Raw genomic sequence first — 20,896 nt, 5'->3', positions numbered from 1 at the left:
GTTTTTGGATTTGCAGAACCAGGTCCCTTGGGGTAACCTATGGGGGGTGCTGCGGGAGTATGGGGTGTCTGGCCCGTTGTTGCGGGCCATTCGGTCCCTGTACAGCCACAGTGAAAGCTTGGGCTGCTGTGCCACCAATAAGTCAGGCTCATTTCCTGTGGGTGTTGGACTTCGTCAAGGCTGCCCTTTGTCACCGATTCTGTTCGTAACTTTTATGGACAGAATTTCAAGGTGTAGCCAGGTGGAGGAAGGCTTCTGCCTTGGTGGCCTCAGAATCTCATCTCTGCTCTTTGCAGATGATGTGGTCCTGTTGGCTTCATCAGGTGGTGGCCTCCAGCTCACAGTGGAAAGGTTCACAGCTGAGTGTGAAGTGATGGGAATGAGAATTTGGACCTCTCAGTCTGAGGCCATGGTCCTCAGCCAGAAATGGATGGAGTACCCACTCCGGCTCAGGGACGAGTTGCTGCCCCAAGAGGTGAAGTTTAAGTATCTCAGGGTCTTGTTCCTGTGAGGAGAGAAGAAAATGGGAGATTGACAGATTGGGGCAGCGTCTGCAGTGATGCAGATGCTGCAGTGGTCCATCGTGGTGAGGGGGGAGCTGAGCGTGGAAGCGAAGCTGTCGATTTAATTCAGTTCAATTCAGTTTTATTTATATAGCGCCAAATTACAACAAACAGTCGCCTCAAGGCGCTTTGTATTGTGGGTAAAGACCCTACAATAATACAGAGAAAACCCAACAGTCAAAACGACCCCCTATGAGCAGCACTTGGTGACAGTGGGAAGGAAAAACTCCCTTTTAACAGGAAGAAACCTCCAGCAGAACCAGGCTCAGGGAGGGGGGGGTCATCTGCCGCGACCGGTTGGGCTGAGGGGAGAGAAAGACATGCTGTGGAAGAGAGACAGAGATTAATATCAATTAATGATTAAATGCAGAGTGGAGTATAAACAAAGTAAATAAGGTGAATGAAAAGAAACAGTGCATTATGGGAACCCCCCAGCAGACTAGGCCTATAGGAGCATAACTAAGGGAGGGTTCAGAGTCACCTGATCCAGCCCTAACTATAAGCTTGATCATAAAGGAAAGTTTTAAGCCTAATCTTAAAAATAGAGAGGGTGTCTGTCTCCTGAATCCAAGCTGGGAGCTGGTTCCACAGAAGAGGGGCCTGAAAGCTGAAGGCTCTGCCTCCCATTCTACTCTTAAGTATCTTAGGAACCACAAGTAAGCCAGCAGTCTGAGAGTGAAGTGCTCTGTTGGGGTGATATGGTACTGTGAGGTCTTTGAGATAAGATGGGGCCTGATTATTCAAGACCTTGTATGTGAGGAGAAGAATTTTAAATTCTATTCTAGATTTAACAGGGAGCCAATAAAGAGAAGCCAATATGGGAGAAATCTGCTCTCTCTTTCTAGTCCCTGTCAGTACTCTAGCTGCAGCATTTTGGATCAGCTGAAGGCTTTTCAGGAAGCTTTTAGGACAGCCTGATAATAATGAATTACAATAATCCAGCCTAGAAGTAATAAATGCATGAATGAGCTTTTCAGCATCACTCTGAGAAAGGATGTTTCTAATTTTAGAAATATTGCGCAAATGCAAAAAAGCGGTCCTACATATTTGTTTAATATGTGCATTGAAGGACATATCCTGGTCAAAAATGACTCCAAGATTTCTCACAGTGTTACTGGAGGCCAAAGTAATGCCATCCAGAGTAAGTATCTGGTTTGACACCATGTTTCTAAGATTTGTGGGGCCGAGTACAAGAACTTCAGTTTGATCTGAATTTAGAAGCAGGAAATTAGAGGTCATCCAGGCCTTAATGTCTTTAAGACATTCCTGCAGTTTAACTAATTGATGTGTGTCATCTGGCTTCATTGATAGATAAAGCTGAGTATCATCTGCATAACAATGAAAATGTATGCAATGCTTTCTAATAATACTGCCTAAGGGAAGCATGTATAATGTAAATAGAATTGGTCCTAGCACAGAACCCTGTGGAACTCCATAATTAACCTTAGTGTGTGAAGAACACTCCCCATTTACATGAACAAATTGGAGTCTATTAGATTTACTGGTCGATCTACGTCCCTACCCTCACCTATGGTGATGACTGATAGAACAATTTCGTGGACACAATCAGTGGAAATGAGCTTCTTCCATCCGGAGGTTGCTACTCTTCCTGCTCAGCTGGTCTCTGAACTCAGGAAATTCTTTCCTAATGAGTTTATGGCCTCAGTCGCTGCTTTTAGATCTGACTGAATAAAACATGAAGTCCCTTTTGGTCCCATTAGAGTCAGAGAGGAGCAGGAAGCAGGCAGGATTTAGGGCGGAGCTACACTGGGCGATAAGTCTCAAATGTACGAGTGAGCGGCATCCCTCAGCTTCTCTGTAAGGTCCATTCCTCACTCATCACATCCGGTTTGAGAGCGCACAGATGATCAAAATGCTTAGCTTGAGATGGTGCTTCAGCTGGTAGGTGACATCACAGCAGCCCTGACCATCATTTATACACAGCCTGTGGTTTAGTATTTTAATATCACACCCCTCTGTTACTTTAGATTTACACCTCACTGCCAATGTTAGTGAGAACTGTGAGCACATTATTAAGTAAAATATGTTTTTGCACAGATATTGGTGAGACGGCCGAGCTCTGCTGTAGAAGATCAACGTCGGAGCTGGTTTGGGTTTTAATTGCTTGGATATTTTCAAAAGAAGCGAACTACAGAGGAAACATAGCCTGTGGGTGCAGATAAATCAAAGAAAAGAATAAAAACAAAAAGAAACAGCTGCTTAACTTTCAGAACAACCTGTGAGAAAGGAATAAAAACAAAACTTAATTTTTTATCGTGTACTCTCAGGAAATGCAAACAGCTGAGTTTAGGCTGCGTTACATAAAAACACAGTGAAACTCAGTCCCGGGTGCTTCCACACAGCTCTGACCTGTACCCTCTGTTAACACTACGACAGAATAAAGATGGCTTCAGGGTCTGAAAAGTGCAGCCTGCACTGAAGTGCCTTAAATATGCATTCTTTCTAATGGCCAGCAGGGGGTGATCCAAGAAGACTTCAGATTGTTTAGAAGTCTATGAGAAAATGAGTCTTCTTCCCACCTGATTTCTGAGTTCAGTAAACCCTTTCCTGATGAGTTTATGGTCTTAGTTGCTGCTTTCAGGTCTGATTGAATAAAACATGCTGTTCATTTTGGAGATTAAACTCCTGTTATAGTCAGAAAGGACAGTAATCTAGGGAATTCTCACTGGCTAACAAGTTTTGTTTAACAGGTCGTAAGTCAATGGATGTGTGGTTTCTTAGTTGGTTTCGACCTTTGCTTGTCAAATTTTATTGGCTAAGTTCATCTTTCATACAGGTGAGTAATCCACCAGGTGTTCAGGTCCTCCAGTGCTGCATGAAGATTTTTGTGTTTGCTCTGCAGAGAACAACACAACATTTGGCTACAATGTTTGAGTCAGAAATAAATAAAAACTGTGAGGTAGACACAGTATGATTTTTTTAAAATGATGCTCGTATTTCTATTAAACTGGTATGGGGATGACATGTTGTCAGTGTCATGCACTGCATTAAAACGCCATCAGAGGGCGATCTCTACTGCTCGACTGTCCAGCTGAGCTCAGTGAGCTGTGAGACGTGATGAGTGTGAGCAGTAGACAAAGGGAAACTACTGTGTGAGTGTTTTGGGTTGATAAACGTGAGTCAGCCAACATGGACACAGCGTGTGTGTTTGTGCGCGTCCTCATGAGGACTCGGATTAGTCACATGTTTGCTCTGTGTGTGTGTGTGTGTGTGCGTGTGACAGTGAGATGCACTCTGGGTAATAAATAACCAGGAGCTGCAGCAGGATGCCACCGCCGCTCACCTTCAGTGTCAGGAAACTGCTGAGAGGCCATCTGGACCTGCCACCGCCGTGTGTGTGTGGACGAGCATTACATGTTGTAGGGACACACACCTGTTCACGCTGTCTCTCTGCAGGGACTCTTATAGGAAACAAAACAACAACAAGTCCTCACAAGGTCAGCCAGTTCAGGGAGAAGGATGGTTTGGAGTTAAAGTTAGTTTAAGATTTGTTTAAATTATGGGTGACGTTGGTTTAAATTTCAGACAGCTCTGCCCTGCGGGGACATTTAGTCCTTAGTTTCACACGAGCTTGGTTCTGGGTCCTAGAAATGTATCACATGACTGAAGGTCTTCACAAAGCAACATAGACATGTATGTGTGTGATGCATGTTCTGGGGAAATTGTGACTTTGAGACAGTATATTAGAGTGTGTGTGTGTGGTTTATTTTGGCCGTTATGAACACACACTCAAACATACCACAAGAAGCTGGTGTGATTTCAAAATAAGATGCCCTCCTGTGTCTGAGACACTGGAGAGTTCAGAGGTCACACCTTTGAAGAAGCAGAGGGGTTTATGGGAAGTGTGCTTTTATTTTTCCAGCAATGTTACCACTGTGTTTGACCAGGTGACACTCACACACACATGCAGACTCACACACGCATGCAGACTCACACATGCATGCAGACTCACACATGCATGCAGACACACGCGCATGCAGACTTACACATGCATGCAGACTCACACATGCATGCAGACACACGCAGAAACCATGTGACTCAGACTGTGGGTGCCCTGGATGGAGGCCTGGGATACGTCCGGCTGTTTCGTTGCAATCACTGAAACTTGAAATACTTCGTGTGCCATCGCTGGTGCCTACAGGTCATGTGATTCATTTATTTTGCAGTATTTCTGAGTGTCTTTGAGACCTGAGCTGAATAAACACGATCAAACCTGAGCACACCGACTATAAAACATCCAAACTCGACTGTTTCCAGGTCCACCGCACAAATGCTCAGGTTAACGGGTTTCTAGCAGGCTCATTCATCCACAGGATGATGAAGGTCACAGCAAATGAGTCACATCATCTTCATCCTCCTCAGAGCATTCAGAGGATGAAGGCAGCGTCACCCTGTGGGAAACTCAAATGTTTCATCAGGAAGCTGAAAAATGAGTTTGTACTGAAGAAGCTGCTGGACCTTGAACTGGATTCAACATTTATCATGCACACTCACACAAACACACACTCACAGAAACACACAAACGCACACTCACACAAACACACACTCACAGAAACACACAAACGCACGCTCACACAAACACACACATGCTCTGAGCTGCTGGCTTTCTGTAATATTTCAGCTCGATGCTGTGAGCTCGTTTCCTGCAGGACGTTCAGCCCATTCAAAAACATCACCACAGTTAAAGTCTCCTCCTTTTTTCTTTCTTATCCTAAAAAACACAAAATAATAATAATAGGCAGCACGGTGGCGCAGTGGTTAGCACTGCTGCCTCACAGTTAGAATACCATCTGGAAGGCCTGGGTTCGATTCCACCTTGGCCCAGGCCTCTCCCTCTCTGTGTGGAGTTTGCATGTTCTCCCCGTGCTTGCGTGGGTTTCCTCCGGGTACTCCGGTTTCCTCCCACATTCCAAAGACATGCACTTACTGGGGTTAGGTTAATTGGCTAATCTAAATTGCCCATAGGTGTGAATGAGAGCATGAATGTGAGTGTGAAAGGTCGTCTGTCCCTCTGTGTTGGCCCTGCAACAGGCTGGCGACCTGTTCAGGGTGTACCCTGCCTCTCGCCCTATGACAGCTGGGATAGGCTCCAGCCCCCCCGCGACCCTTAACAGGATGTGCGGAAGCGAATGGATGGATGGATGGATGGATCCTAAAAAACACAAAATAATCACTTTTTTAGTCAGTTTTATTCTCACACATGCAGCAATGTGTTTTCTAAACCTCTGCTCTGATAAATATGAACCTTTAACCTCCTGATGAATAAATCCATTCATGTGTTATTTATGTGTTTGTCCTTCAGTGTGAAGCTCTGCACTTTCTGAAGGAGCTTCATTAAACAGCTGAAAACTGTGTACGCGTCCACATACTTCTGCTCCTGATAACGCTCTCTCTCTCTCTCTCTCTCTCTCTCTCTCTCTCTCTCTCTCTCTCTCAGGTGTGCAGGTGTTGGAGACTCCCAGGTGGCCCTCAGAGAAGGTAAGTGCAGCTCAGACTCCACTGACAGCTGCACAGCGACACCTGCTGGACTCACACAGCAGCACATCGCTTGTACAGTTCATCTCGTACAGCATTTAAAAAAAAAAAAAAAGGGATAAACAATCAGATAAAGAAGAAGATAAAATAAAGATTAGAGCTCCATCCAGTGTCTACAGCCAGTATTACTACATCTCTGTTCATATCATAGTCCTCTGTGAGATTCATGCATGATTTATATTATAAGTACGAAAGAGCCCATTCTGTTTCAGAACTGTATACAATAAGTTAGTGAATCTCAGTTTTTCCAAAGCTCTGATTTCGGTTGGTGACTCCTGATAAGTGAGCCTCCTGCTGAAACAGCTCCTGTCTACGCACACAAACAGGTTTGCTTGTGTCTGCCATAAAATGGTGCTGACTATAAATAGAGTTTACGTGCAGAAAAAGGTGCAGAGTGCAGGTAACACTCTGCATGATGGGAAATGGTCGCTGGTGAAACACCCTCTGTTTCCTCTGTGTGTGTGTGTTACAGGAAGCAGCATCAAACATTGGTGCAGCAGTCTCTCCTCCTGCACGCCGTCTGCAGCCGTCCTCGTCCTCGCTGTTCTCCGACTCACTGCTTGGCTCCAAACAGCCGCTCACCAAACGCCACAGGAAGCTGCTGCTGAAGAGCAGCGTGGCAGCATCCAGTACCCCCGCGGGCCAAGAGGAGGCGCTGCTGCAGCAGTGGCTGGTGAGGACGCAGAAATCGCGGCGCCGCCTGCTGACTGAAATCTGCACCAAATACCAGCCGGGCGTGGACGGTCAGCCCGTGTCACAGCGGCAGGTGTCACGGATCTACGTGGAGGAGCGGTCCAGGCTGTTGTACTGCGAGGTGCCCAAAGCCGGCTGCTCTAACTGGAAACGGGTGCTGATGGTGCTGGGCGGCAGTGCCAAATCCACACAGGACATTCCCCACGATGTGGCGCATTACGCCAACCACCTTCAACGACTGGACAGATACAGTCACGCCGACATCGCTGAGCGACTGCGCTCCTACACCAAAGTGCTGTTTGTCAGGGAGCCCTTCGAGCGCCTCGTGTCAGCGTTTCGGGACAAGTTTGAGAGCCCCAACTCGTACTACCACCCCGTGTTTGGACGCCCCATCATCTCTAGGTACCGAGCCAACGCCACACGCACCGCGTTGCGCACTGGTACAGGTGTCACCTTCAGGGAGTTCGTGCAGTACCTGCTGGATGTGCGGCGGCCTGTGGGGATGGACATCCACTGGGAGCCGGTGAGCTCGCTGTGTAACCCCTGCCTCCTGCAGTACAACTTCATCGGGAAGTTTGAGAGCCTGGAGCAGGATGCTAACTTCCTGCTGCGCTCCATCGGGGCACCCGCCAACCTCTCGTTCCCAGACTTCAAAGACAGGAACCCCCTGGCAGAGAGGACTTCCTCCAGAATCACACAAAAATATTTTTCACAACTGAACTCCACTGAGAGGCAGAAGGCCTTCGACTTCTACTACATGGACTACCTGATGTTCGGCTACCCGAAGCCTTTCGACGACCTGCACTGAGCCGCCGCCGCACTCAGCTGGTGATGAGGAAGGATCTGGAGGAAGATGTTTTGGATCTTTTAATGTGTCCGAGCGGCCAGTTAAAACCTGAAGAGCAGCTCTGATCCCGCTGCAGACTGAGCGCTGACACATGGGTGGTAATGGTGGTGGGTGATAATCTGTATATTTCAGCTTGTTTTTACCTGTGCAGGTGGAGGTGTAAAAAAGCTTCAGAAATGATCTTTATGTTTGTGTGTCTGTGACCGCCTTCTCTTTAACGACTTCTGTGAAGTTTGTGTTGACTTTTTTCCTCTGATGCCCGTGCTCTGAGACGTTTGAGCCGTTTCCAGCAGAGGGAGGAGCTCCAGGGTTCATACCCAGAAAGCTGAGAGCTGCTCCGAGCGACCAAATTCAAAGCAAATTCTCAGAAATGTCCATTTTTCTAAGATTAAAGCAGGACTCACGTGGATGTGATTCACACTTGAACAGGACGACATCACGCGTCATTAATTTTTAATTCGTAATTTGAGAGAAATTGAACTTCTGAAGCAACGGTGCATACGTCAGCCAATCAAATCACAGTTAGTCAAATGGTCCTGCACGGCCATTAGAGAGGCTGAGATGGTTTGAGCATGTGCAGAGGAGAGAGAGATATACTGAACAAAAAGAGGAAGACCTCAGAGGAGGGTCATGGATGTAGTGTAGGAGGACACGCAGAGGGTTGGGAGGATGGATGGGGGGGATGAAGTCAGATGGTCCACTGTGATGACCCCAAGATCCCAAGAAGAAGATGCAAATATCCTGAGAGAGCAGCTTGGTTCTTTGTGCAGTTCAGCATCGAAAATGTCGAAGTTCACCGTCCTCCACCATCGAGCACTGAAGCGATGCATCCCTGTGAATTACGTCGTAGGACTGAGGAGGGAGCCGCAGAACGACTCCGGGAGCCGCCGGTTTCCTGTGAGCAGCTCACTGAGTTTATTTCTTGCTTTCAGACGATTTGAAAGAGCAGGTCGACCTTCAGGTCCTGCTCGAGTTTCTCCGAGAGCCTCCCTGAACCACTGATGAGCGTCCAGCTCTCAGGAGATTCTGGATGTTTGTGAGCAGAGAATAAAACCTTCCTGACAGGTGAGCAGACAGAGCAGGTGAGCTGGAGCAGTGAGGACAGTCAGCTCAGGTTAGTGCCAAATATGAAACAGAAGATTCCTGCAGGAGAAGAGGAGCAGACGCCGTTTAATGAGCACAATTTGAATGTTTTTAATTCATCAGTGAGTCAGACACAGAAAACAGATCAGCTTGTTTTTCACACCTTTTGTGAAAAATGTGACCAGAACAAACGGATGCGGTTTGATTTTAATAGTTAATCTGAATTTATGACAGGAATTTTAAATTTTCCAGGAAACAGGAAGTGTGAAGTCAGCTACAGAGGAACTGAACTCTGGATTATTTTAATATTTTAACACAGATGAAACCTTAAATCTGAAGGACGCTCAGGCAGGTTCATCCTCACTATCTCCTAATCAGGAGGAGGTCATCTCACCAGCTGCAGGAGGACTCCTGCTAAAGATCAGCTCATTTTAAAGAAAGGATGAATCATGTTTGTGTAATATTTCCCTGTGAGCAGCTCAGCTCGGTCTGATCTGATCTGAACCATTTACGTCACAGTTCATCACTCTGTAACATGGAGGAGGAAGAAATCCCTCTGCAGCCTGAAATTTGAGATGAAGCTGATCCTGGCTCTAACTTTATATCCACTCACAGTAAAAAAGGTATTTTTCGTTCTTTTATGGAAGCTCACAGACTGTATATAAAAATGGCTGTTACACCTGCATTCTTTCCAGTGTCCAGCAGGGGGCGACTCCTCTGGTTTGATTGTATTGAGGGTGAGAAAATGAGCCTCTGACCTCAGTAACACTGACCTGCTGAGTTTCCAGTCTTAGTGGCTAGTTTCAAGTCTTATGGTCCCATCAGAGGCAGAAAGGAGCAGGAAGCAAGGGAGGACCTGAGGGTGTAGTGGCTACGTCCTTCTTTTATATACAGTCTGTGGGGTGGCCTAGTTTAGCGCTGAAGTTTAAACATGTCGGGTTAAAGTCAGAGAGGTGCCTGAGACTGCATCGAGTCCCGTCTAAAGCATGTTTTCCAACAGGAACACAGGAAGTGAGGAGGCGATGCTGTAACCATGTTTGAGGTGATTTTCAGAGACGACCTCGAAGCCTTAACACTGCCATCTCACCTGATGTATTTACTCTGTTTCTGTGAGCACAATAAATGTGTGAAACTCTTTGAAAACCTGGAGGCTCTGCTTTTATTCTGACACATACAGCACGGTTAGGTTGACCTTTGACCCTCATGTTCAGTGTGTTTTAATTTCAGGTCTGTCAGAGAACAGGTGTGAATCCTGTTTATGAAGCTTTTGCCCAAACCAGCAGCTGAGACAGTGGATGCTCCTCAAACTTCACACGCAGTAAATCAGAGTGTTTATGATTTATTGTTATTTGTCTGGCGTCATTAAAACTTATTGAAACTGGAGCTCTTCACCTGAGGCTCAGACTGGATACCTGAGGTCCACCTGCAGCTCTGTGAGAACATCTAGTGGCTACAGCAGGAACTGCAGCTAAATCACTGAAGCAGGTGAGAACACCTGAGCAGCTGCTTTTCCATCAGAGAGACAGATGTTCCTCTTTCTGTTTTTATGAACAGCACCTTCAGTTTACAGTCTGTCTGATCCGGGGCATGAAGAGGTGACCCGGCGCATTTTGTGTTTCATATTTTCTCTCTGAACAAAAGGAGAAAATTCACATGAATTTTCATAAAAACAAAGAAATGCGCTTCAGTCTGAAGACAGTAAAAATATCTGGAACATCTGCACACTGACTCAAATCAGGCCCCAAACAAAAAGGCCTGATTTCATTACAGGTACAAATAAATAAATATTTGTTGCACAAAAATTAATGAGTGAAATTTGAAGTGAGTTTAACACATCTGACTCAGACTGTCACCACCAGGGGGCAGACTTTTACCTGTGTGTGTATACAGATGCTTCCAGATGTTGCTGCTGTAATCACCTTTTCATATTTACTTTTAGCTCCGCCTCCATTTAATCCTCAGAGCTCCTTTACACAGTGCTGTGAGAAAGTAACCGTCCCCCTCGTTAACTCTGATTAAACATGTTTTGGAAAGCTGAGTTCAGCCTCGCTGCCACACTCAGACCTGATCACTGCAGACCTGCTAAATGAAGAAATCCCTTCAATAGAAGCTGTCTGACAAAGTGAAGCTGAAAGATCTCAGAAAGCAGCACATCATCCACGATCTGAAGCAGCAGCTGAGGAACAAAGTCACTGACATCTATCAGTCTGAAAGGGTCACAGAGACATTTCTGAGGCTTTGGGACTCCAGAGAACCACGGTGAGAGCCGTTATCCACACATGGAGAAAACTTGGAACAGTGGGAACCTTCCCAGGAGCGACCAACCTACCAAAATTGCTCCAAGAGCATCGAGAACTCATCCAGGAGGTCACAGAAGAACCCAGAACATCTAAAGAACTGCCAGCCTCACTTGGCTCAGCTAAGGTCAGAGTTCATGATTCAACAATCAGAAAGAGACTGGGCAAAAATGGCCTCCATGGGAGAGCTCCAAGGAGAAAACCACTGCTGACCAACAAGAACACAAAGGCTCGGCTCACATCTGCCAACAAACATCTGGATGATCCCCGAGACTTCTGGGAAAATATTCTGTGGACTGACGAGAGAAGCTGAACTTTCTGGAAGGTTTGAGTCCCGTTACATCTGCAGAAACTAACACAGGGTTTCATAAAGAACACCAACAGTCAGACATGGTGGTGGGAGTGTGATGGTCTGGGGCTGCTTTGCTGTCACTGATGGAACCATGAACTCTGCTACCAGAAGATCCCGGAGGAGAACGTCCGCCCATCAGTTGGAGCCCTGAAGCTCACTCGGGTTATGCAGCAGGACGATGATCAGACACACAGCAGCAGGTCCACCTCTGAATGGCTCAAACTAAATGAAGGTTTTGGAGCGGCCGAGTCAAAGTGTGGACTTAAATCAGACTGAGATGCTTTGACCTTAAACAGGCCGTTCATGCTGGAAAACCCTCCAATGAGGCTGAATTCAAACAATCCTGCAAAGAAGAGTGGGCCAGAGTTCCTCCACAGTGATGAGAAACACTCACTGACAGGTATCACCAACACCTGACTGCAGCTCCTGCTGCTGAGGGTGGACCAGCCAGGTATCAGGTTTAGGGGTGATGACTTCCTCACAGGCAGGTTTGGATAGCTTAGTTCTCTGAATGAATGAAATCATCATTTAAAAACGGTATTCTGTATTTACTCGGGATATCTTTGTCTAATATTAAAATATATTCGATGACCTGAAACATGTGAGTGTGACAAATATGCAAAAGACTAAGAAATCAGGAAGGGACAGATACTTGTTCACAGCGCTGTAACTGACTCGCCTGGTTGAAGGAACTGCAGTAAACGCAGTGAGTCAGTATAAACTGTATGTAACCAGCTCATTTTTATTTACAGTGACAGTCTGAGAATATAAAAAAAGATAAAAATTAATTTGGAAATTTAAACAGCAGCAAACATAAAATCAACATACCCACGGGGAAACCACTGCCCCCTAGTGGTGACCGTTGGAGGTTAGAGGAACTACAAAAAGCACCTTTAATCGTTCAGCATAAGACAAATACAGCAGAATTCTTGGATATGTTCATTATTAAAATGAATGTGACTATAAACCGTGTTTGGGTTGTTTTTACAGCAACACGCTCTTTAAGTCCTCATATTTCATCCTCAGGAGGTTTCTCTGTGATGTCTCTCAAACCTTTCTCCATCAGGCGGCAGCTGATACGGATCCAAGCTCACACGTGTAGTGGAGTACTCCGTTACTCTCAGCTCTGAGTGTCCGTGCCGGATGGAGGTCTCTGTGCGTAAACCCGCGCGCTCTGCAGCTCAAAATGGTTCCCGATGAGCGGAGCGGAGCTTTCCTCTCACAGCAGCACAATAAAGCAGCTCTGTGTGCGCAGCCTCGCGGCGCACATCTCCATCTACCAGTGCGCAATAATTGAAATGGCGCATTTGGCTGCGGGCGGCTGGGGGGGCATAATGCATGACGATAGACGTCATTTGGCTCCGGAGCCGGAGGGATGTTTGATGTTGCTGAAATACAGGAGCTGTCGGGGGGAGGAGAGCGGCCCACACTGCAGGATTTCACCTTCCTCCGCGCGGCTGGCAGGGACGGATCGGGACGCCCTGTAACCTAATCCTGGCCCCCGGGGGGTCTGGAGGGCCCCGGGCGACACTCCTCTCTCAGCCCTCCTCTTTCTGGAGACGCGGACGGACTCGTTTCTCCTCACACTCACACCAGAGGACGCGCAGCGAAGACCAGCCGGGATCTAGAGATCTGAAGCCGTGGGACGGACCTTTCTCTCACGCCGCCCTCCATGTCCTCTGTGTCGGTCTCCTCTCAGGTAAGCACGCTGCGGGGATGCTGGACAGGTGCCTCTTTAAGACTCATTTGCAAAGTTTCAAAGTTTACGACGTGAAAACTAGAAATTCAGACACATTTCTGCCGTTCCGACCAGCTCCACTGCTCAGTCCTCACCGACAGACTCCCATTAAAAAATGCCGGTTTTAAATGTTCCGTGTTACCGGTGACAAACGCAGCTACCACAGAACAAAACGTTATATTTTATGGCAATGCTATAACACGGTGTTTAATTCGGCACAGGTAAATATTTCGAAATTGAAAATGTTTTTAACATAATCGGAACTTTTGCTGGTAGCTCGACTGTTTTTCTGCCATCTTTACCGGCTGATCCGCTGCTTTGGACGAAAGTTATCTCCGTAATTTTGTGGTTAAAGTTAAGATTATTGAAAATCAGCCGCGCTTTACTGAGTCTTCGTATCCAGATTTCACCAAAAGACCGCAACCTGTGGAGAAGAAATCTTTACTCAGGTAAGGAGACACCTGACTTCTTTTGATTAGCGGGGACACGTTAAATGCTGGCTTTTTCTAATGGAGTCTGGCGTGTGGTGGTTGAAGCGAGAGCTCTTCTAACTGGGACTGAAAGCGGTTTGTTTTTTCCGGACCGGACCTTAAAGCTGCATGTGGATTTAAAACACCTGACCTCACGTGCAGGTCACAGGTGAACTCTTTATTTCGCGGTTTGCATTAAAGTGACGGACTGCTCCTTTAAAGACGCGCCTCCTCAGCTGATCTCAGGTCTGATGAGCTGAAAGCTGCAGAGAAAGTGGCGTCTGCGCTGATTCTTGACATTTGAACGCACCAGTTTCCAGTGGACAGACGGGCAGACAGGCAGGCGGCAGGCGGGAGCGGGGGCGGGGGCCGGGTTCTGCGCCGGTGTGACCCGGGGCGGTGCGCCGGCCGCGGGGCGCAGACCGAGCTGCAGCCTCCTGTTCACCTTTCATGCTTCAAAGATCCGCTTCATATCCCAGAGACAGGCAGGGGAGGAGGGGGTTAATCCAGAGTGTGTCCCAGCAGACCCCCAGGTCATCACGTCCTGTGTTTCATCACCCCCACCCCCTCCATAATCCGGCTCAGCTCCATGAATGACAGACTTCAGCCTGAACGCCGCAGTACCGGCCTCAGTTATTAAAATCAAACTGAATAAATCTTTTTAATAAAACCTCTGCTCAGAGATGAAGATGGAGCTGACTACAGAGCTGCCCCCTACCCTGGTACACTAAAGCGGGTATTATACTTTCTCTCCGCCTGGAGTGACGGTCAGGAGGGTACTGAGGATGAACACCGGCCTTCCAGTTTTTTGCTTTTTGTTTCTGACCACAGGGACCTGTCCGCCACTGAGTATGATCAGGGCTTTATAGCTCATTTATTACTACTAAAGCACTTGGTGCTTTAGTAGTAATAAATGAGTGGAGAGCAGTTTCACCACCTAAACACTGGTTGGTGGTGGATCTCCAATCTTATTGTACATCCTATATAATGACAATAAAGGCATTCTATTCTATTCTATTGGAGTTTCTTTTGTAGTCGGTTTGAAAAACAGCAGAAGCAGCCAATCATTGTACAGGCAGTGCACATCAGATTACAGCGTAACTTACAACATAGGGTTTCTGAGGGTTTTGCAGTTACAGCACCTGTGGGGCAGGTTTAACATGACCCTACTGGTCATGTGTGGTACTGCAGTTTGGGGAATAAGGTGCTGGCCATAAGCTGTATATAAAAGATGGAAGTTGTCATTATGCAGCCTTGAGCTGAGCATTTTCATCCACACTACCTTGGTGTAAAAGTTTTAATTTGACCCAGAAGTCGGGGCTTAAAGCGGTGGAACAAAAGAAAAAGCTTATTTCACACAGTTTGAGATAAATGATTATTTTGTACCGTGAATCATGCAAAGCTGCTGAAACGAGTATAATAAGATAACCTGTAGCTTTGTAACCTTAGTTGGACACACCTGGTTAAATCCAGATGAAGCCTTTTCAAAATAAAAAGCATGTCTCTTCTGGATTTTGACCTGTTACTTGTGGCAGGAGGGGCGGAGCATGTCCAGGATGTCTCTGAGTCGCTCACCTGTGTCGCCCATGACTGCCCAGGGCATCCCGTCACCCGCCCAGCTCACCAAGGCCAACGCCCCTGTCCACATCGACGTGGGGGGTCACATGTACACCAGCAGCCTGGCAACGCTCACCAAGTTCCCCGAGTCCAGGTGAGACACATAAGTCAGAACAAGCCAGGAACACCTGGGCTTGTAAATGTGTTTACTGGAGGTGAAAGGCATTCTGGGTCCTTGGGTGAAGATTGTGGGCGGTCCAAGAGGGACCAGAGGACAGTAAGGGGAAAATAGTGGGTGGGGTTCAATAAAGTGTTCGAGCCAATCAGCAGAGCCAGGTTTTGGTGACCTGCAGACATCTGGAGGAGAGCACAGGAAGTGTTCGTAGAGACATAAAGGAGGGTGTCATTGGCACAGTAACAACAGAATATATGCAGTTTCTTTACAGACCAGTTTGTATGGGATTGATTCTGATTTTTAGGGTGTAAAAATGTCACGTATTCATTTCTGCCCTAAAAATCCACAATCGATGCGGCTCTGCTCAAACAAAAATGATAAAGAAACAAAAATGTAGCATTTCTGCACCTCCTGCACCCACTTCAAGCTGTTTGCAGCATCTGTCAGCTTATATAATAATAATTATAACTCTGCAGGATTTTCTATTATTGGTTAAGTCACTGTGAAACAATAAAATACATCTTCTGCCATTTTGTTGCCACATTACCTCATCACCACATCATATGTACCTTTTTTATTTACTAATTTTCATATATGAAGTGCTTTTTTTCATATTTACTGTGTAAATGACAATAAAGGCTTCCAATTATTTATATCTCAAACAGTTAAATGACAGAAATTAAAAACATTTAAAGGAAATTCAAATGAAAATCTAATAAAGGAAGTGACTGAATCCACCCACCTGATCATCCTGAGCCAGGTACATATTGACACAGATCTATGTTAGGGGAACGAGGGTTGGATGGTTTTCCTTCACCTGTTTCTGTCCCTGGCACTTCCTGTTTCTCTAAAAACCTGAACTCGGGTTTCATTTCCCACTTAAAAGAAAGGCTTAAAACAAAAATAATCATAATGTAACATAATAATAATAATACTAGCAATAATAATGAAAGTAATTTAGACTATTATTAAAATTATTAAAAATATGAGAAGCAGAAGAACATGGATGGATGGAGGGTGATACATGTGAATACAAACATGCAGGTGTAGTTTCAGTTTTTTTAATAGGAGTGTAACAGGAAGTTTGACGGTGGCGTCCTCGTTCATCCTCCGCTGAGAGGGAGGCAGAAGAGCTTTAATTGGCTTTTGGAGGACAGAGGAGGTGATGAGGAGGCCTGGAGGGAGGAGGAGGAGGACGAAGAGTCAACTGATTCACCAAGAGAAGAAAAAGCGATTCAGCCTGCAGAGAGGCTCCACAGAAAGCTGACCCCAGGTCAGAAATCCTCCTGCACAGTTTATATGATCCGCCTCACTGAGCACGCTCAGACTCCTCCTCCTCCATCAGCAACACATCATGTTTCAATCAGCCAACTTTATTCGTCCTCTCAGTGACTCACAGCATTTAGAGCAGAGCTTCAAATGAGCGTCCTCCAACACCACACGGCGCCTGTCACTACAAAAACTAATGATCGAGGGCGGATCGATGACATCATCATCACTAATCAGATTCATGTAACACCTTTGATTCAGATGTTCTCCATTAAACACATCAGCACAAGCCCCAGCATGAACCTGTCCTGCTCTTTAAAACCAGTCTGAGTCCAGAGAGATCCCAGTCTGGATCAGAGTTTGGATCTGATCCCAGTCTGGATCCAGTTGTTTCCTTAAACCTGCCTGCTCGGCAGCTTTGCAGCCAGAATCATGATCCGAATGTTGCGTTAAACACATTTGCTTTTCCAAGCTGAGCTCTGTAAGGTCCCTGCAGGCTCCTCCGGTTAGTGTTTTTCTTTTATGGATTCATTTCTGTTGTTGTTGTTCGTGAGTGTGTTTTATGGCAGAGCTGATGGGAAGAAAAAAGAAGAAAATCAAGTTTGAGTTTATTGGATAAAAACAGGATTTTCTACATTTACTGATTAAAAATAAGCCAGAAATGAGGGTTTAAAGTTCAGTTTGTTCCTTTGACAGAAGAAGCTTCTGGTCTCAGAGCAGGTCAGGAGGTCGGTCTGGTGTTTCTGAGTCTCCTGAAACGGTTCCTGAGGTGGAATCGATGTGATCTGGATACATGAGACCAATACAAAACCTGGAACACTGAGACATCATCCTGGCCTCAGTGAAGCCTCAGATCTGCCGTTATTGTTGTTGACCTTTGACCTCTCGTGTTGGTCTCCGCAGGATCAGCCGGCTGTTCAGCGGCGCCGAGCCCATCGTGCTGGACAGTCTGAAGCAGCACTACTTCATCGACAGAGACGGGGACATCTTCCGCTACATCCTCAGCTTTCTGCGCACCTGCAAGCTGCTGCTTCCTGAAGACTTCCAGGTAAGAACCTGCAGCTTCCAGGGACAGGTGAACACCTGCAACCTGTTGTGTGTGAGTTCATGTTTTAGACCAATCAGATTATCTTTAAAGCAGATGTTGGGAAATCCATTAGCAGAGCGTGAGATAACTGCATCCAGCTGAGAAGAAACAAACGTGTGCGCTGTGGCGCCGTTTGTCCACGCAGAGGTTTGTGGGGCTGCACGGAAACCTCAGCAGAAACGTCTGTGCAGAAATCCACAAACCAGAAAGAAGCGCGACGAGACGCTCGCCGTGTCCTCCCTCCTCCTCTGTTCAGAGCGCCCTCGAGCTAAAGGTCACAGGGAATCCTGCAGTATTGATCCTTAATTGGAAACCAGTGGTTTCCTTCAATGTTCAGGGTGTGAACAAACTGAGCACAACAGCGAGACGAGGAGAGAATAATTTCATTTTTGATTTCACTGTTTCTGTGGAAACGGCTTCTGAATGTTTACATTCATGGGCAAAGTTCACAAATTTAAAGTAAGTCACTGTTTTTTGTGAATTATGCCAGAACTGAACAGTTCATCAAAAAAAATTCCTGAGCTGATCGATAATGAGGATGGAGACAGAACAGCCTAACAGAAGATCTTAAACCAGCGTTCTCAGCTCTCTGGGACCATCTGTGGATTCGATCATTCGATCAATAAAACATTAGGAAACTGTTCAAAACTCCAAAAATGTGAAGTGCTGTTTCCGATCGCTTTCCTGCCGAGGAGGGAAACCTTAAAATGTAAAACAGGTGAGCCAGGTGAGCACGCACCTGAATGTCTGAGGAGGAGCTTTGAGCTGCGGGTCAAACGTCTCCGAGTCTTCTAACTCGGACTCGGCAGCGCAGCGCTGACGCTGGCGGCGGCGCAGGCGAGTGTGTGTTTTACTAAATGAAAGCGGGAGGTGTGTGTTTGCAGCATATTGCTTCCCTCTCATCTCTGTGCATGTAGTTAGTGAGAGTTATTCTGCTCAGGATGAGTCAGACGGCCCGCGGACACACCGCCTCTTTAGAAAAACATATCCGCCCCCCCACACTTCCACCAGGAGCAGGAGGAGGAGGAGGAGGAGGAGGAGGAGGAGGCGGCTTTGATACAGCAGGAAGCCTGAGGCAACAAGGGGGAAAAAAAACCTCCATCTGAGTGTCAGAGAGAAAGAGTCAGAACAATGAGAGGGAAAGGAAATAAAGTGTGCTCAGGTTTTCAGAATAAAAGCACCAATAGAGTCAGGAAGTAAAGGTCAGGAGATGCGTTTAGGAAATGAGGGGAAGGAAAGAAAGGGGAGTGGAAGAAAGAAGGAAGAGAGGAAATAAAGAGAAAAAGGAAGGAAAGAGAGGAAGTAAAGAGACAGGACAGAAAGAAGGGAATGAAAGAAAGGAAAAAGGAAGAGGAGGTGGAGAGAAGAGGAAGGAGAAAAAAGAGGAAGAGTGTAAAGAGACCGAAGGTAATGTGGAGCTCCTCTTCCTGCTGCACTTCCTCTCTCTGATTGTGTGGATCAAACCTTCATGTGGAGCTCTTCTGGCCTCCAGCTGTGAAACGCTGATCTGACCGTTTGCAGATGGTCGGGCGGACAGGAAGGCTCAGTCAGATCTAAACCCACACAGGAAACGTGCAATAAGTTCATTTATGACGAGGTCATGTGGTCAGATTGCTGCTGTCCTCGATCTCCTTCAGCTGCCCCCTCTGTGTGGTGCTGCAGCTGGTAGTCTTGTAGGAGCGCTGCAGCGCCACTTGGAGGAGATGGAGGAGAGGAGGCTGATTATTGTCACATGGTCTTGAATTCTCCCCCCTCAGGACTTCCCCCAGCTGTACGAGGAGGCTCGGTACTATCAGCTGACTCCGATGGTCCGCGAGCTGGAGCGCTGGCAGGCGGAACGCGAGGCCCAGCGGGTGGCGCCCTGCGAGTGTCTGGTGGTCCGAGTCACGCCCGACTTGGGCGAGAGGATCGCGCTGAGCGGTGAGAAGGTCCTCATCGAGGAGATCTTCCCCGAGACTGGAGACGTCATGTGCAACTCGGTGAACGCCGGCTGGAACCAGGACCCCACCCACGTCATCCGCTTCCCTCTTAATGGGTACCTGAGGCTCAACTCGGTGCAGGTCAGTCCGCTCGCGTCACAGAACTTTGACACGCTGACCTCACTGTTAGAAACTTTCACCACGTCCTCAGGAAATGAGGAGAGGCAGATTAGTTCTTGCTCAGGTGGCTCTAACGTCTCACCCGAGTCTCCGTGTGTCCCCGCAGGTCCTCGAGCGTCTCTTCTTGAAGGGCTTCGGCATCAAGGCGTCCTGCGGCGGCGGCGTCGACTCGTCCCAGTTCAGCGAGTACGTGCTGTGTCGTGACCTGCGGCACAGCCAGTCCGTCACCAGCACGCCAATCCGTATCAAACAGGAGCCTCTGGACTAAAGCGCAGCAGTGACTGTGTCACCTGTGCACACCTGAGCACAGGTGAAGCTGAGGCCTCAGGAGGCGGAGCTCAGCTGTCCTGTAAATACAGAAAGCTCCATTTTCTAAGTGAACGTGTAATTAGATTTTTTTTATAAAGTGCTGTTTGTACATTTAATGTCTTTGTAGCCCACTCTGTTGTTCTGATAAAAAGAAGCCACACAGAGCTCCGCCCTCTTTCTCGTTTTCTTTATTTCATTTTTTTGCAAAGGTACAAACGACTGTAAAACGGCCTGAAAGGCGTCAGGTGTGAATACAGAATGTAGGAAATATAAATAGTCCCAAAAATGCTGTCCTTCAGGTACAGTTCATAGGGCTCCACGCCATCGCGACAGACGAACATTAAAGCGTTAAAAACCTTCCAGAAACTTTCAAACTGCATTTCAACCACAGAGCTCAACATCCAATCACACGCAGCCGCCGTGAAGAGGAGGAGGAGGATTTCCTGTTTGACCTTCAATAAAAGGGACAGTCCGTCAGTTTAGCTGCTGAGAGTCGCACGTTCAGACCCACCGACTCCAAATGAAACCGCTCGTTATCAACGTCCTCATCTATCAATACATAAACAGGTTTCACATGTTTTCAGAGTATTTACAGTTTGATTAGAGCTGCAGCCAATCAGTGTGATTTATTGATTGTTGGGCCTGATATCAAAGTTTTTCTTCTCTAATAATTTATTAAGAAAAAGCTGCAGATGGTTTTTATTTATTAACTGTAATAAATGTAACAAACTTACTTAGCAGCTGAATTTAAACATGGAGCTCCACCTTCACCATTTATGGCATTAAAAAAAAAAAAAAAGA

General features: G+C 46.7%; 2 protein-coding genes across 4 annotated transcripts in view; both read left to right on the top strand.

Annotated features, from left to right (window-relative positions):
- Positions 1–9,841, top strand: part of LOC115782391 (carbohydrate sulfotransferase 8-like) — a 66,781-nt gene extending 56,940 nt beyond the window's left edge. For both annotated transcript variants that reach the window (XM_030732574.1, XM_030732573.1), the window contains exons 3-4: positions 6,022–6,062; positions 6,592–9,841. In XM_030732574.1, coding sequence (XP_030588434.1) covers positions 6,022–6,062; positions 6,592–7,620 — 1,070 coding nt within the window. In that variant the 3' untranslated portion in view covers positions 7,621–9,841. The remainder of the gene's footprint in view (positions 1–6,021; positions 6,063–6,591) is intronic.
- Positions 9,842–12,756: 2,915 nt separating this feature from the next.
- LOC115781947 (BTB/POZ domain-containing protein kctd15-like) lies at positions 12,757–20,251 on the top strand. Of its 2 annotated transcripts, XM_030731900.1 has the most exons (6): positions 12,757–13,090; positions 15,135–15,310; positions 17,504–17,648; positions 19,445–19,747; positions 19,893–20,063; positions 20,097–20,251. In XM_030731900.1, the coding sequence occupies exons 1-5, from the start codon at positions 13,064–13,066 to the stop codon at positions 20,052–20,054; spliced, it is 813 nt and encodes a 270-aa protein (XP_030587760.1). In that variant the 5' UTR covers positions 12,757–13,063; the 3' UTR covers positions 20,055–20,063; positions 20,097–20,251. The 2 variants fall into 2 exon arrangements, with proteins under 2 accessions (XP_030587760.1, XP_030587759.1); XM_030731899.1 differs by having other exon boundaries at positions 19,893–20,251.
- Positions 20,252–20,896: the final 645 nt, after the last annotated feature.

The sequence above is a fragment of the Archocentrus centrarchus genome, chromosome 6 (genome assembly GCF_007364275.1).
Source record: "Archocentrus centrarchus isolate MPI-CPG fArcCen1 chromosome 6, fArcCen1, whole genome shotgun sequence".
NCBI classification, from domain to species: domain Eukaryota; kingdom Metazoa; phylum Chordata; class Actinopteri; order Cichliformes; family Cichlidae; genus Archocentrus; species Archocentrus centrarchus.
Note: the sequence above shows the minus strand (reverse complement) of the source record. Positions and strands in the feature narration are given on the sequence as shown.